The sequence below is a fragment of the Canis aureus genome, chromosome 19 (assembly GCF_053574225.1).
Source record: "Canis aureus isolate CA01 chromosome 19, VMU_Caureus_v.1.0, whole genome shotgun sequence".
In the NCBI taxonomy this organism is placed as follows: domain Eukaryota; kingdom Metazoa; phylum Chordata; class Mammalia; order Carnivora; family Canidae; genus Canis; species Canis aureus.
Window position 1 is genome coordinate 42,374,673 of NC_135629.1, and position 15,252 is coordinate 42,389,924.

Here is a 15,252-nt window from a genome sequence, read left to right on the forward strand (position 1 = left end):
TTAGTTATTCGTAGTAGTTTCTTACAGCTACTTAGAAGTTCCTTTTTATTTCTGTGATATCAGTTGTAATATCTTTTTCATGTCTGATTTTATTGGTTTGGGCCCTTTTTTTCCTTGATGAGTCAATTTTGTTTATATTTTTTAAATAACCAGCTCTTGGTTTTATTGCTTTTCTATTGCCTTTTTAATATCTATTTCATTTATTTCTGATCTGATTTTTGATATTTCCTTCTTTCTACTAACTTTGGGCTTCATTTGTTCTTCTCTTTCTAGTTCCTTGAGGAATAAAGTTGGGCTGTGTATTTGAGATTTTTTTCTTGTTTCTTGAGGTAGGCATTTATCACCATGACCTTCCCTCTTAGAATTGCTTTCGCTGCATCCCACAAATTTTGGTATGTTATATTCTTTTGTGTTTGTTTTGGATTTTTAAAATTTCTCTTGATTTTTTTTTTTTTTGATTGCTGTTGACTCGTTGGTTTTTCATTTAAAATGATTATTTAAAAATTTTTTTAAAAAATTAAAAAAAATAAAATGATTATTTTGGGGGCTTGGGTGGCTCAGTTAGCAAGTGTCCAACTCTTGATCTCAGGTCATGATGTCAGGGTTATGAGTTCAAGCCCTGAGTTGGGCTTCATGCTGGGTGTGGAGCCTACTTTTTTTTTTTTTTTTTAAAAAAAGGATTATTTTGTATTTATCGGGTAATTTATATTTGTTTTTTTAAGGTCAGTTTTTGAGATTAATTTTATTCCTTTGATTAGGTCATTTCCCCTTTCTCTTTGTGTATCTTATTTTCTACTGTGTTTTGGGCATTTAAAAGAAGAGCTGCCTCTCCTGGTCTTTATGGTCTGACTTTGTACAGGGGAAGACCTTCACCAGTCAGCTCAGCTGGAGATTCTAGGCATCTTTCAAAGGTTTCTGAGGATGCATCTTCTGTGTGTTTATGGGTGTAAAGAGGTTTGCGGATTTCTCTTTCATGGGCTTCTAATATCTTGCTTTCCCTGTGTCTCTCAGCTTTCCCACAAATTCTCTATCATTGCAAGGAGCCACTGAGCTCTCATTTGAGTTGTGGTGCCTAGGCTTCCAAAGAATGCTGGTTCCCCATCAGCACTTTGAGTCGTTTGAGACAGAAACCTGTCCCTTGGGCAGCCCTCAGAAATGCCAGAACATAGGATGTTTGTTTCACTTCTTTTTCTCCCTACCAGTGGAGAAATTGTGATCTGGATGCTTTCTCCTGATCATAGCCAGTTGACTCAGCCTCTGTCTATGGCATTACTGGTTCTCTAGTACTACAATAAGTCGCTAAGATTTCTTTTGTTCTCATTGACCACCACACATCCAAAATATGTCAGTTCCATTAGTGCTCTAAGTCAGGTGAGGCAAACCAATCCCTCAGACAGCCTCAATAATTTGGGATATTGGATGCACATTCACTCTTCTCTTTGTAGCCCAACGGAGAAGCTGCAAGCTGAACTTTTCTTCCTGATCCTGCTGAGCTCTGCTGGCTTGAGAGAATTGCTGTTGTGGTTGACATGAAATGGCTTTTCTTAAAAAAAAAAAAAAAAAAAAGGCTTTTCTTACCGTTTCAATGTAGCTGTTCTTGACTTTGAGCTTGCCTGAAGTACTACAACTCCTTAACTGGCTTTTAGAGTTCTCATGAAGACTTTTTAGATGGTATATTGATGTTAAGTCAGTGTCTCTGGTGGAGTAAGGTCTGGGGCCTCCTGTAATGTTACTTTGCTGATGTTACTTCCTATACATTATTTTCTTTATTGTCAAATAAAATTACATTGTATGGATATACTACCTTTTGTTTAGTCAATTGTAAATTTGTGAACTCTTATTTGTGAATAATGCCATTATGATAATTTGTGTACAGGTTTAACGCAGACATACGGTTCCAATTCTCTTGTGTTTATACCTAGAAATTGAATTGCTGAGCCATATTGGCAAGTCTGTTAAACATTTTCTGATACTGCTGCCATGTTTCCCAAGGTAGCTATACCATTTTACAAAGTTCCATCAGCATTTTTTTGGAGATAGCAAGTTCTCTACATTCTCAACACTTTTTATTTCCTCCTTTTTTTATATTAGCCATCCTAGTAGGTGTCAGGCAGTATCTCTTTGTGTTTTTGATTTGCATTTCCCTAATTGTTTAATGATCCCAAGTTTCTTTTCATATGCTTTTGGGCCATTTGTATATCTTCTTTGGAGAAATGTTTCATTTGATCCTTTGCTTTTTTTTTTTTTTTTTAAGATTTATTTATTTGAGAGAGAGAGAGAGTGCGTGTGAGTGGGGGCGGTGGAGGGTAAAGGGAAAGGGACAGAAAGAATCTCCAGCAGACTCCCTTTGAGCATGGAGCCAGATGTGGGGCTTGACCTATTACATTGAGATCGTGACATGAGCCAAAACCCAAGAGCCAGACACTCAACCACCTGAGCTACCGAGGTGCCCCCCATTGCTTATATTTTAGTTAGACTGTGTCTGTATTGTTAAGTTGTGAGAGTTATGTTTATATTCTCAGTTTGAACTAATTTTTACTCAAAACTATGGTGGTTTTATTGGTTCTGTGTAGCGTATGGTTATCTCTGGGAAGAATGTGGATTTACATCTCTAACCTTTTGTTATTTCTGCTCCTGGGAAAATTTCCGAAGGCAATCAATCAGTGCCAGAGTCTCTGTAAAAAGGATGAGTATTCTTTTTTTTTTTTTTAGATTTTATTTATTTATTCATGAGAGACCCAGGGAGAGAGCGGCAGAGACACAGGCAGAGGGAAGAAGCAGGCTCCTTGTAGGGAGCCCAATATGGGACTTGATCCTGGGACTCCGGGATGATGCCCTGAGCCAAAGGCAGATGCTCAACTGCTGAGCCACCCAGGAGACCCAAGTATTCTTTTTTCTTTACCTTCTAAAGCTGCACAGCCTTTGAAGATAGATTAGTATTCTAAAGGGCATCTCTTAATAGTATATTTTGTTGATTGCTATATTATAAGTGATGAAAGACCCACTGGACTGCTGTTCATTTTCTCTTTGGCCATCTTGGGATATCATGTTAAGGACCCAGGCTTAATTTCTTTCTTTCACTTTCTCTCAAGATAGTAAGGTGAGCAGTTGTATGTTTGAAAATACAAGCTTGGAAAAAATAAATAAATAAATAAAAAAGAAAAGAAAATACAAGCTTGGGGCGTCTGGCTGGCTCAGTCGGTAGAACATGTGACTGTTGATCTCGGGGTAGTGAGTGTGAGCCTCATGTTGGTTGTAGAGGCTACTTCAAATAAAAATTTAAAAAAAACATAGGCATGTGGGCTTTCTTGCCTCTACTTGGTGAAGCTGGGGCTATTTATTGTTGAAATTGGCAATGAAAAGCCATTTTTACTTAGCTAGTTTCACTTAGTTTTTCTATTTTGCTATTTCTTGGGCTTTAAGGAGCTTACTTTATTAGTTTCCTCTGAGCACTAGAGACAAGCTTGCTAAGCTAAATTTAGACTACCAAAGAAACACAGCATAACAAGTACTAAAACGTAGATATAATCTAACTACGATTCAGATCAATAAGAATCATCCTATAAATTTGTATAAATTTACACCTCTCTTTGGTAAGGGAATTCGAAGTACAATTATCTAATATGATCTTGTTGATTATGTTGTTGTTGGGAGGGCTAAATTAAGAAGCAGGGCACCATTTAAAAATAAAAAGAAATAATAAAAATAGTATTATTGATGAAAGCTTGATGTAGCAGCCTGTGAAGTGTTGTAGGATACAAGAGATAGTGAATCTAGAAGAATATATGGTAAAACTTTCATCAAGTACGTAAAGCATAAAAAAAAAGGACGTAAAGCATGATTTACACTTTGAAAAATGTACACTAATTACAAAGCCTCACAGAAAAAGGGAGAAGAGATTTTTACATGCAAAATGTAGTAGTAAAGTGATCATGATTTGGATGGAATTGGAGACAAACAGGCAGGTGAGTGGGAGGGTGAGTATTTTACTGCAGTGGACAATTGGATTTGCCAAGGGTAATAGATAATAGATAGGCCTAGATTAATAATTCTGTATATGTGGCTAAAATTTTTCTCTTAATATGAGAGATACAATGTTCAGTTATGAGGATATTTTTTGGGGATTGATGCTTACTAGCAAAACAAAAATTTTAAGTAGAAATTAAGTCTAAATAATAGCTTATTTATTTATTTTGTCAGCTTGACTAAAGTATTTTCTTTTTCCCTTTCAGAAGAATGGTTGAGACCCGTGATGAGAAAAGATAAGCAGGTGTTAGTGCATTGGGGGTTTTACCCAGACAGGTAATGTTGATACATCCTGAGATCTGCCAGAATTATTTATATATAGTTTCATTTTCTGAATAGTGACAGCCTTGTTGGTTTCAGTACTTGATCTCATATTTTGAGTCTTACTGACTTTTCTTACTGAAGTTACAGAACTTTCAATTCAAAGTCCCAAGGCATTATTTTTCTTAATAAACTGATATTTGCTGCATTTGCCAAAAACAGCCCTTCAGTATGGTATTAGACTGCTAATCTAGATTTGTTTCCTTCAAGAAATGAAATTTCTCCCTACTATTTTATTACTGTTTTGTTTTACTTGTTTTTTCAAAAAATCTTCATGTCATACTATTAAGAATGAATTATTTTATGTCTAAAATGGAGTTTTTCTTCTTGGTGGAAATTTGTTTACTTATTGTCATTATTACTTTGAGATCATCATAACTCATACTATGTTTCATTCTCTATAAATAAAGAATATTTAAATATGAACTGGATGTTCATATGTTCATGAAAATGGTAGTCTTTTCAAAATTAATATTATGCCTACACAGGACACTTACAAATAAGGATAATCTTCCATGAACTTCATCTTCTTAAACCTACAATAGAGCTGTGTGGGAGATTCTGACCGTTGTGGGTTTTTCATGTCAGACTAGTCTTCTTTCAACTATACCCCTATCCACTTTTAGCCTTCTAGTCTTATTAGAAGCAAACCCCAAACATAACATTTTAATAATAAATATTTCCATATGCATTTCTAAAAAACAAGACCTCATTAAAAATAGTAAAGGTAATATCACTGTCAAACCTAAAATTCCTTTATTCCTTTATTCATTCATTCATTCATTTATTTATTTATTTATTTATTTATTTATTTATAAAAAGAGATATTATTTATTTATTCATGAGAGAGACACACACACAGAGAGAGAGACAGAGACAGGCTCCATGCAGGGAGCCCGACACGAGACTGGATCCCGGGTCTCCAGGATCAGGCTGAAGGTGGCGCTAAACCGCTGAGCCACCCAGGCTGCCCAACAAAATTCCTTTATATCATCTATTCAGTGCTGTCATATAAATGATACATATCATTAATGTAAGGTTGATATATGTTGTAAGTAGAATTCAACCACATTTTGTGATTGATACATTTCTTTCTTTTTTTTTTTTTCTTATATACTTTTTAACACATTTTTCAGTGTCTAGGTTCTCTCTCTTCCCTACCCCCAACCACATGCATTGTATTATTTAAGAAACCAGTGTTTGTCCTGCAGAGTTCACCACAATGTGGGTGTTTTTTAAATGTGTATTTGAACATGTTTTTCCATTTTTTGTATTTTCTTTAAATTGGTAGTTGGATCTAGAGTTAATCAGAGTCTACTTCAGTTCAGGTGTGTGTTCCTCATCATCATCTGTTGACCCATAATGTCTGGTTGTGTCCTCTTTTTAAGTTAATCTATTTGAGTAACTTTATTTTACTTCTAAAGATACATTTTATTTTTAAAGGTTTATTTATTTATTTGAAAGAGAGAGTAGGGGGAAGGACAGGGCGGAGAATCTCAAGGAGATTCCACACTGAGCGTGAAGCCTGATGCAGGGCTGGATTTCAAGACCCTGAGGTCATAACCTGAGCAGAAACCAAGATTCGAATGCTTAACTGCGCCACACAGGCGCTCCTGCAAGGATTTATCACTATTACTATTATTATTACTATTATTATTATTTTAAGATGTTATTTATTTATTCACGAGAGACACAGAGAAGGAGGCAGAGACATAGGCAGAGGGAGAAGCAAGCTCCCGATGTGGGACTCGATCTAAGCTGGAGACTGACATGCAACTATTGAGCCACCTGGGTTCCCCAAGATACTTTTTAAGAAGGAAATAATATATCTTTATACATTCAAAATTTTAAGAGTGTATGCATAGTTTTCATACAGGTTGAGTTAGTTAGAACCAGATTGAATCTGCCTCTGAACCATAATTGATTACTTTAAATGAACTAACAGATTATTTATTTATTTAAATATTTTATTTATTTTTTCATGAGAGAGGCAGAGGCACAGGCAGAGGGAGAAGCAGGCTCCATTTGGGAAGCCTGATGGTGGGACTCAATCCCGGGACCCTGGGATCATACCCTGAGCCAAAGGCAGATGCTCAACTGCTGAGCCACCCAGTTGTCTGTAACAGATTTTTAAAGAATATTTTTAACGAATGCTTTCAATAAAGCATCTTGTCTTTTTTTTTTTTTTTTTTTAAGATTTTATGTATTTATTTGACAGGGAGAGTACAAGCAGGGGGAGTGGCAGGATGAAGGAGAGTGAGAAGCAGAATCCTTGCAGCACAGGGAGCCTGACACAGGGCACAATCCCAGGACCCTAGGATCATGACCTGAGCCTAAGGCAGACACCCAACTGACTGAACCATCCAGGCGCCCCAAAACATCTCTAGTCTTGAGGCTTCAAGTAGTCCTTGGTACTATTAAGCAAACCTATCAATATTATAGGAACTCTTAATTTAAATAACTTTGCCCTTTGAAACATTTAGATGGAAACTCAAATTTATGATAGCAAGCTTCGTTAAGTATATAGTTGCAATACATTTTGTAATAACATAGTAAAAACATATTCACCTATTTGCTAGCCTTTTCTTTATCTACCAGATAAAACATAGTAACTAGTTTGAGTCTTCTCACGGAGGCTTATTCACTTCTTTATTAACTATACAGCAGTCTCCCATCCCCCTCATCTGTGAGGGATTACTTTTAAAGACCCCCAGTGTATCCCTGCAACTTCAGATAGTACTGAACCGTATATATGCTATATTTTTTCTTTCTTTCATTTTTATTTATTTATGATAGGCACACAGTGAGAGAGAGAGAGGCAGAGACACAGGCAGAGGGAGAAGCAGGCTCCATGCACCGGGAGCCTGACGTGGGATTCGATCCTGGATCTCCAAGATCGCGCCCTGGGCCAAAGGCAGGCGCTAAACCGCTGCGCCACCCAGGGATCCCATATGCTATATTTTTTCCTATACGTAGATAACTGTGATAAAGTTTAGTTTATAAATTAGGTACAGTAAGAGATGAACAGCAATAACTAATATAAAATAGAACAGTTGTAATAATATAGTTTAGCAAAAGTTATGTGAGTGTGGTCTCTCTTCTCTCAAAATACCTTATTGTACTGTACTCACCTCACCCTTCTTGTGATGTGAGCTGATAATAATGCCTAAGTGATGAAGAGAGGTGAGTGGTGCAGGCACTGTGATGCTGTGTTAGGCTGCTACGGACCTCCTGAGAGGTCCAAAGGAGGACCATCTGCTTTTAACAACATTTGACTGTAGATAACTGCAAGTTTGGAATGTAAACCCTGGGTAAGGGGATACTGCTGGAGTTTGTGCCCTCACTTCTATCTCTGTGACTTTTTTTTTTTTAAGATTTTATTTATTTATTCATGAGAGACACAGAGACAGAGGCAGAGACACAGGCAGAGGGAGAGAGAAGCAGGCTCCATGCAGGGAGCCTGACGTGGTACTTGATCCTGGGTCTCCATGATCAGGCTCTGGGCTGAAGGTGGCGCTAAATCGCTGAGCCACCGGGGCTGCCCCTCTGTGACATTTTGTACTCAAGGCTTACAGAATGTTAGGTTAACAGTTGCTAACTCACCATTGTAATTTTTACCTGGTATAATTAATAACTAGGCAAAGGAAGTCTTTTCCTCCAGACCATGTTTTAAGTGTTCCCAGAAAACTTACCGGAGTGCTAGTAATAGATATATAGAGCCATGTTTGTTCCAAATGCTTTTGAACTGACTTCTGAGTAGTGGCTTCATGGAGCCAGTGCTTGTTACCATACTTGTATTTAATTTAGATATTACTTACTTCTACGATAATTTATTGGCCACTATGGTAGCATTGACAGAATTTCAATTTGGTAGATGATCTTATGCTTATTTCAAAATTGTGGGGGAGTAGGATGAGTGATTCAAAGCGAGAACCCTTTAGCAAAGAGATATGAAGAAAGCCCACGTGGCTTGACTATAACATGAATGGGGGAGGAGTACTACGAGATAGGGTGGCAGTCATAGGACCAGATCATGAGACCTTGGCAATCCACCATAAGGATTTTGGCTCTTTTCTTTGAGTAAGGTGGGGGGTAAAGTGGGAGTTTTGGGTCTTACTCTGAGTTAGGTAATGTGGACTCACTTGATGTTCAGAAGGATCGCTTTGGTTGCTTTGTGAAAAATGGACTCGAGCTTTGGGCAGAAATAGAAAGGTCAGAAGCAGATAGATTCTGGGCATATTTTGAAGGTGGAATGAACTGTAGAAGTTGTTGATGGTTTGATTTTAGGTTGTGATTGAGAGTGAAGTCAGGGATGTTCCCAGGGATTTTGGCCAGAACAACTGGAAAAATGGAGTTGCCATTTACTGAGATGAGGATGATTGGCTAGGGACATTGTTGGGATCAGGATGGCATTGTATGTTGAATTTTCAGTGTGTTAGTGTTGAAAGCCTTATTGAACACGTAAGGGGAAATGTGGACTTGGCAGTTGGATGCATGAGTCTAGCATTCAGAGAAGAGGGCAGAAGAGGATATATTTGAAGCCATAGGGCTGCATGAGATCGAGAGAATGAGTAGACAAAGAGGATTAAACCAAATCTGGGACCTTCCAGTGTTGAAGAGGTTTGGGAAAAAAGAAGCTGGCCATGGAAGCTAGGGAGAGGCTAGTGGCCAGAAGGAACAGCAGATGATAGCATTGTCTTAGAGACCAAGTGAGGGAAAGGCTTTGAGGACACAGTGATCTCCTCATTAGAATTCTGCACACCAAGGCTTGAACTTTTGATTTAACAATGTCAAGATCACTATAGACCTCTACAGAAGAGTTTTCTTGTCAGAGTGACAGACAAAAGTATGCGAAATATTGTTATTACTGTATCCTAAGAGTATTTCTAAAATACAGTTTTACCTTTTGATAAAAAGTCATTTTAGTGAATGAATTTGGGTTCTAATTTATTTTTCCTTTTTTCATTTCCTTTGTAGCTATGATACTTGGGTCCATAGTAATGATGTTGATGCAGAAATTGAAGATCCACCAATTCCAGAAAAGCCATGGAAGGTGAAAGATCCTTTTTTTTTTTTTTTTAAAGTTTATTCTTACATAACTTAATAGTTTTTCTGGCTCTTTTCCACAACAGTGTTGCAAGGAGATACAGAATGAGGATCTTCCTTTCTTGTCATCCTATTAAGCTACCCATGACCATGAAGAACTCATTATCTAGGTCTTAGCAGAAATATTTGCAGTGGTCTAGTTACATTGTGGTTTGAGGTAGTTGAGAGAGGTGCAGGAGGAGTGCAGTTGAACATTGTTGATATCATTAAGGAGGGCTGGAAGCCATGATGAAACAGACTGATTTTATCAGTCATTTCCATTACAATGCTAAGAGTCCATGCATCAACTCTTTTATTTTTCCACTTTATGTGGAAATAATTCTAAAGTTGTGAGAACAATATAAAATAAAGTGCAACTTTATACTCTTCTTCCAGATTTCCCAGTTATTTCAGGATATTAATTCTTGAAACAGTATTAATACCTGATCTAGAGCCCATATTCGATTTGCACCAATTGTCCCAATGATGTAGTAAGTTTATACTAAGTCTCTTCCCTGATCTAAGATTCAATTAAGGATCACACACTGCATTTAGTTGTCAGACCTCTTTAGTCTACTTTAATGTAGAACTTTCGGCCTTTCTTTTTTTCCTATAATTCTGGCTTTTTTGATATGTGTGGGCTAAATTTGTTTGTAATGTCTTTGAATTTGAGTTTGTGTGGATATTTCCTCATTCTTGTATTTAAGCTATGCATATTTTTGCTGTAAAACTACTTAAGTAATTTTGAGTAATTACTCTTTAGTGCCTCACATCAGGAGGCATATATTTCGATTTTTCTCATTGTGGCTGATTGTTTTTAAGGTGCTGTCTGCCCGGTTTTCCCATTATAGCATTACCATTTTTTTCTCTCTCTTTTTTAAAGATCTTATTTATTTATTCACTCATTCATTCATGAGAGACAGAGAGAGAGAGGCAGACACACAGGCAGAAACAGAGGGAGAAGCAGGCACCATGCAGGGAGCCCAATGCAGGACTCGATCCTGGGTCTCCAGGATCACGCCCTGGGCCGAAGGCAGACGCCCAATCGCTGAGCCACCCAGGTGTCCCCCATTTTTCTCTTTGGAATAAAAATACCTTACACAGAAATACTTTGAAATTATATGAATATCCTTTTCTTCATTAAATTTGTATCCCAAAGTTTGCTTACCCATTAATAATTCCTGCCTGGCTGAATTAGATATTACTGGTGGTTTCCTCATTCTATCCATTCCATCTGTGCTTGTAATTGGCACTTTGCAGTGGGAATGAGTTTCCTTTCTCCCTCTACATTTGCCTGTAGTATCAGTGTGCACTGTGCAGTGATATGATTACCATTCTTCATTCTGATGAATTGTCCAAATTTTGGCTGGTGGGAACTCCTTTAAGCTGCTTTCTATGACCTTTTGGTATTATTAGATTCATTTTTGCATACTTTCTATTTCTGGGACAAAAAGATGTTCCAAACTCTTTTTGTAATTCCATATCCCAGTCCTGGAATCAGTATTTCTGCAGGGAGTTCTGGTTCTTGCCATGAGCAGTGGTAATTAAACAGAGTTTCTATTGACTGCTCTATGTAGTATACTGAGCACTTAAATTGAATCAGTATATTAGATGTGAGACCTGATTCACCCTATTTCGAGTTGTGTGACCTTCAGAAAGACTTAGCTTTCAAGTTTCAGATTGTATTTTATTTTTTTAAAGATTTATTTATTTATTTATGAGAGAGAGAGAGAGAGAGAGGCAGAGGGAGAAGCAGGCTCCATGCCGGGAGCCCGATGTGGGACTCGATCCCGGGACTCCAGGATCGCGCCCTGGGCCAAAGGAAGGCGCCAAACCGCTGAAGTTTCAGATTTTATATGAGGATAATGGAATTAACAAAATTAGACTTCTTTGAAACCTTTTTATTTGGAAATATTTTCAAACCAAATTGCAAGAATAAGAATAGTAGACAGCATACCTATACCTTTTATCCAGATTTGCCTATTGTTTACCTTTTGCCCCCATTTTGATTTATCACTTTTATTCTGTTTTTATTTTTTAATTTTAATTTTTAAAAGATTTTATTTATTTATTCATGAGAGACAGAGAGAGACACAGAGACATAAAGGGAGAAACAGGCTCCCCGCAGGGAGCCTGGTGTGGTACTCGATCCCAGGACCCTGGGTTCACAACCTGAGCCAAAGGCAGATGCTCAACCACTGAGCCACCCAGGTTCCCCTGTGTTTTTTTATACATACATTTTTTTTTTATTCTTAACCTTTTGAGATAAAGATGCATATATATCGCGGGCCTTTATTCTAAAACAGAAATTTGTGTTTCCTAAGAATAAGGGATTCTCACTCATAAGCACTTTGCAGTTATCAACTTCAATAAAATTTAACATTGACACAATACACTAATCTACTGTCTGTATTCTAATTTTGCTACTTGACCCAATAATGTTTTTTGTAGCATTTTTTTCTGTTACAGAAAACTTTTGAGTATCAGTTATTTCATTCAAATCTCCTCTCGTTTCCTTTAATCTGAAATATTACTCCTGTGCTCTCCTGCCTTTTTTGACATTTTTGAATTTGAAAGGAATATTTCTCATTTGGAATTTGTGATCATTTTTCATAGTTAAATCAGATTATGCATTCTAGTCAGAATATCGCGTAAGTGATGTGTCCTTTTCAGAGCCTTATATTAGGAGGCATGCTGTGTCCATCTGCTCCTTGTTGGTGATACTAATCACCCAATTAAGGTGTGCTCTGTTGGCTCCACTGTATAATTCCTTTTTTCCTCCCCTTGGAATCCATCAATCAATCAGTCAATTAATTAATTAAAGATTTTGTTTATTTATGAGAGACACACAGAGATAGAGAGAGAGGCAGAGACACAGGCAGAGGGAGAAGCAGGCTCCCTGCAGGGGAGTCTGACACAGGACTCGATCCTGGGACTCCAGGATCACACCCTGGGCCGAGGGCAGGTGCTAAACAGCTGAGCCACCTAGGGATCTCCTCTCCACTTGGAATTTATAAGCAATCTGTAAGAGATTCTTTTAGGCCATACAGAAAGATCTCCTGCTTCTCATCAGAATCCTCCATCCGTTGCCCAGATTTAGCATTCACTTGAATTCTTGCCTGAACCAATCTTTTCTTTGATGATTGCAGTGATAATTTTCCATTCCAGTCTTCTATCCACATTTACCAGTTGGCTTTCAGAGCTATATAAGCAAGAGTCCTTCCTTTCCCCTCATTTACTTTTTTTTTCATCTGTTACCAATTTGAGTTTATGGAATTCTAGTTTTTCAGTGGTCAGTAACTTAATAAACTTTTTGGTGCTGAAATTGTTTCATATTTGTCCACAGAGGAAGGATTGTCTAGTCCCAAATTCAGGTGTACTCCCTTTGAGAAATTCTGTTGGGTAATTGGAATATGTATAGGCTAGGTTTGTGGTTTCAATATCTATATCTACATCTGTATCTTTACAACATTCAGAGAACCCATCATTTTAAAAATTCTTCCTCAGAAACATTAACAAAAAAGCAAGAGAAGTTGTCATGTAAAGGGCTTAGAAGACTCCTGAATCCGACTCTAACTTCTCCACTCCCCAACCGTGACTATTCCTGAAAAGTCTCTTTGGAGCACGTGTGTACTTGATGGGGCGAGGTGATAGGTCTGATGATAGGTCTGTGTAAATATCCTTTCCCATCATTCCTTAGAATTTTGCTGAATGCGTAGACATAGAGACATTCTTTGTGCCCAGAGCAACGAGTAGGCGTGTTACTTTGAATGACCTATTGCTGTTGAATGTTTTTATCAGTGGTTTTCATCAAGATAAAGATGACATATGATTGGTGAAAAAAGCCAAATGGAGAAAAGAGAAATCCTGCATGACACCGCTTTTATATGGAATCTTTAAGGAAAAAAAAAAAAGCCCTAGAAACATAGTAGAGAAATGCTTGCCAGCGAGGAAGGACTAAGGGAAGTAAGCAGTTGGTAAAAGGGCACCAGTTTACAGTTGGAGACCTAATGTGAAGACCTAATGTGAAACATGGTGACTGTAGTTGATGACACTGTATTGTGTAATTGGAATTTGCAAAGAGAATAGAACTTAAATGTTCTCACACATAAAAAAGTATGTAAGGTGATGGATGTGCTAATTAACTTTCTCAGTGTGTATGCATATCAAATCACCATGACGTATACCTTGAATATCTTACAATTTTATTTTTCTGTTATAGATAAAGCTGAAATAAAAACGACATGATTATCAAATTTAAGGATCTTAGTTATTAAAACCTCAATTTTTGCAAATCCAGTGATGCTTTCTTACTATATACAGTAACATGGAATAACAGTTAGAAATGGTTAAGTTGCCATTTACAGGTCTTTCATAGTCTCATGGTTTTTTTGTTTTTGTTTTTAAGATTTTATTTATTTATTTGAAAGAGAGCATGTGAGAGCAAGTGGTAGGTGGGCGGAAGGGAGAATCGACTCTGCACTGAGTATGGAGCCTGATGCAGGGCTTGATCCCAGGACTCCAAGATCATGACCTGAACCAGAACCAGGATGCTGAAGCTCAGCCAGCTGAGCCACCCAGGCTCCCCTACAGTGTCATGTTTTTAACTTCTACATAATTGAGGCTTTGAGCTGAGAATAAGAAATCAAGCTTCTTTTATCTTGAATACTGTAAAAACTATAATGATTTATTATTTATATAGATACACATGTTTGTGCTTTTAGGTTCATGCGAAGTGGATTTTGGACACTGATGTTTTCAATGAATGGATGAATGAGGAGGATTATGAGGTAGACGAGAACAGGAAGCCTGTGAGCTTTCGTCAGCGAATTTCAACAAAGAATGAAGAGGTATTTGGTTTGGCATCATTTTTTTTTCCACTTGGGGTTTCTTCTTTCTAGGACTCACTATTGTCAGATCCTTATTAATAAACTCTGATATACAGTCCAAGATCCATCACCCATCAGGTATATAGAAAAGTTACCAAATGGCCATACAGCTGTCTCAAGAGCTGGCATTCCCAAAGAAGGGGCTTGACAGTCTCAAAGGGTCATTGAGATTTAATGTGGCACATGCAGTGTTGCAGCGGTGCAGCTGATTTTGTTTTGTAGGTCTGAGTTTTCATTTTGTGAATTAAATAATATCAATTTAATTATTGGTTTTTCAATGGAAAGCTGATTTTGTCTTATTTTTTAATAGTCTTGTCACTGTACACGTAAAATGTAGGCCTCAAAAGTTTCAGAAGTACAGTTCAGCTCCTTTTTAAAGTGGGATGACGTGGTATTTATTACTCTTTCTTTTTTTTTTTTAATTTTTATTTATTTATTTATGATAGAGAGAGAGAGAGGCAGAGACATAGGCAGAGGGAGAAGCAGGCTCCATGCATCGGGAGCCCGATGTGGGATTCGATCCCGGGTCTCCAGGATCGCGCCCTGGGCCAAAGGCAGGCGCCAAACCGCTGTGCCACCCAGAATTCCCTACTCTTTAATTCTTTAAGAAGCCCAGCCACTAAAACTTTTTACCATGGTTCTTGAGAAGCCACAACTTGAGAGGTACGTGTGTCACCCAGAGTCTGAGAAGAAGGCTTAGATGTGTTGGTGTCAGCTGGTGACTGCTTAGGTAAGGTTCTCATTCCTTTTCAGTGGGGACACATTAAGTTTTTGCTTTTTGTTTTGTACTGTAGTTCTTTGAAAAATTTTTGAGACAGAAATAGTTTTAACTGTTCACTTAGAATGTACCATCCTTTCATATCTGTTTTCTGCCCTGAGACTTCCTTACTAAAATTTTGTCATACAATGTGTATTTTTTATTTTTAAGAAA

At 37.5% G+C, this 15,252-nt stretch overlaps 1 protein-coding gene across 4 annotated transcripts in view; it reads left to right on the forward strand.

Annotated features, from left to right (window-relative positions):
- SMARCC1 (SWI/SNF related BAF chromatin remodeling complex subunit C1) overlaps positions 1-15,252 on the forward strand; it is a 173,930-nt gene that overhangs the window by 50,106 nt on the left and 108,572 nt on the right. For all 4 annotated transcript variants that reach the window (XM_077859077.1, XM_077859078.1, XM_077859079.1 and 1 more), the window contains 3 exons: positions 4,233-4,302; positions 9,325-9,400; positions 14,157-14,282. In XM_077859077.1, the coding sequence (XP_077715203.1) occupies positions 4,233-4,302; positions 9,325-9,400; positions 14,157-14,282 (272 nt within the window). The remainder of the gene's footprint in view (positions 1-4,232; positions 4,303-9,324; positions 9,401-14,156; positions 14,283-15,252) is intronic.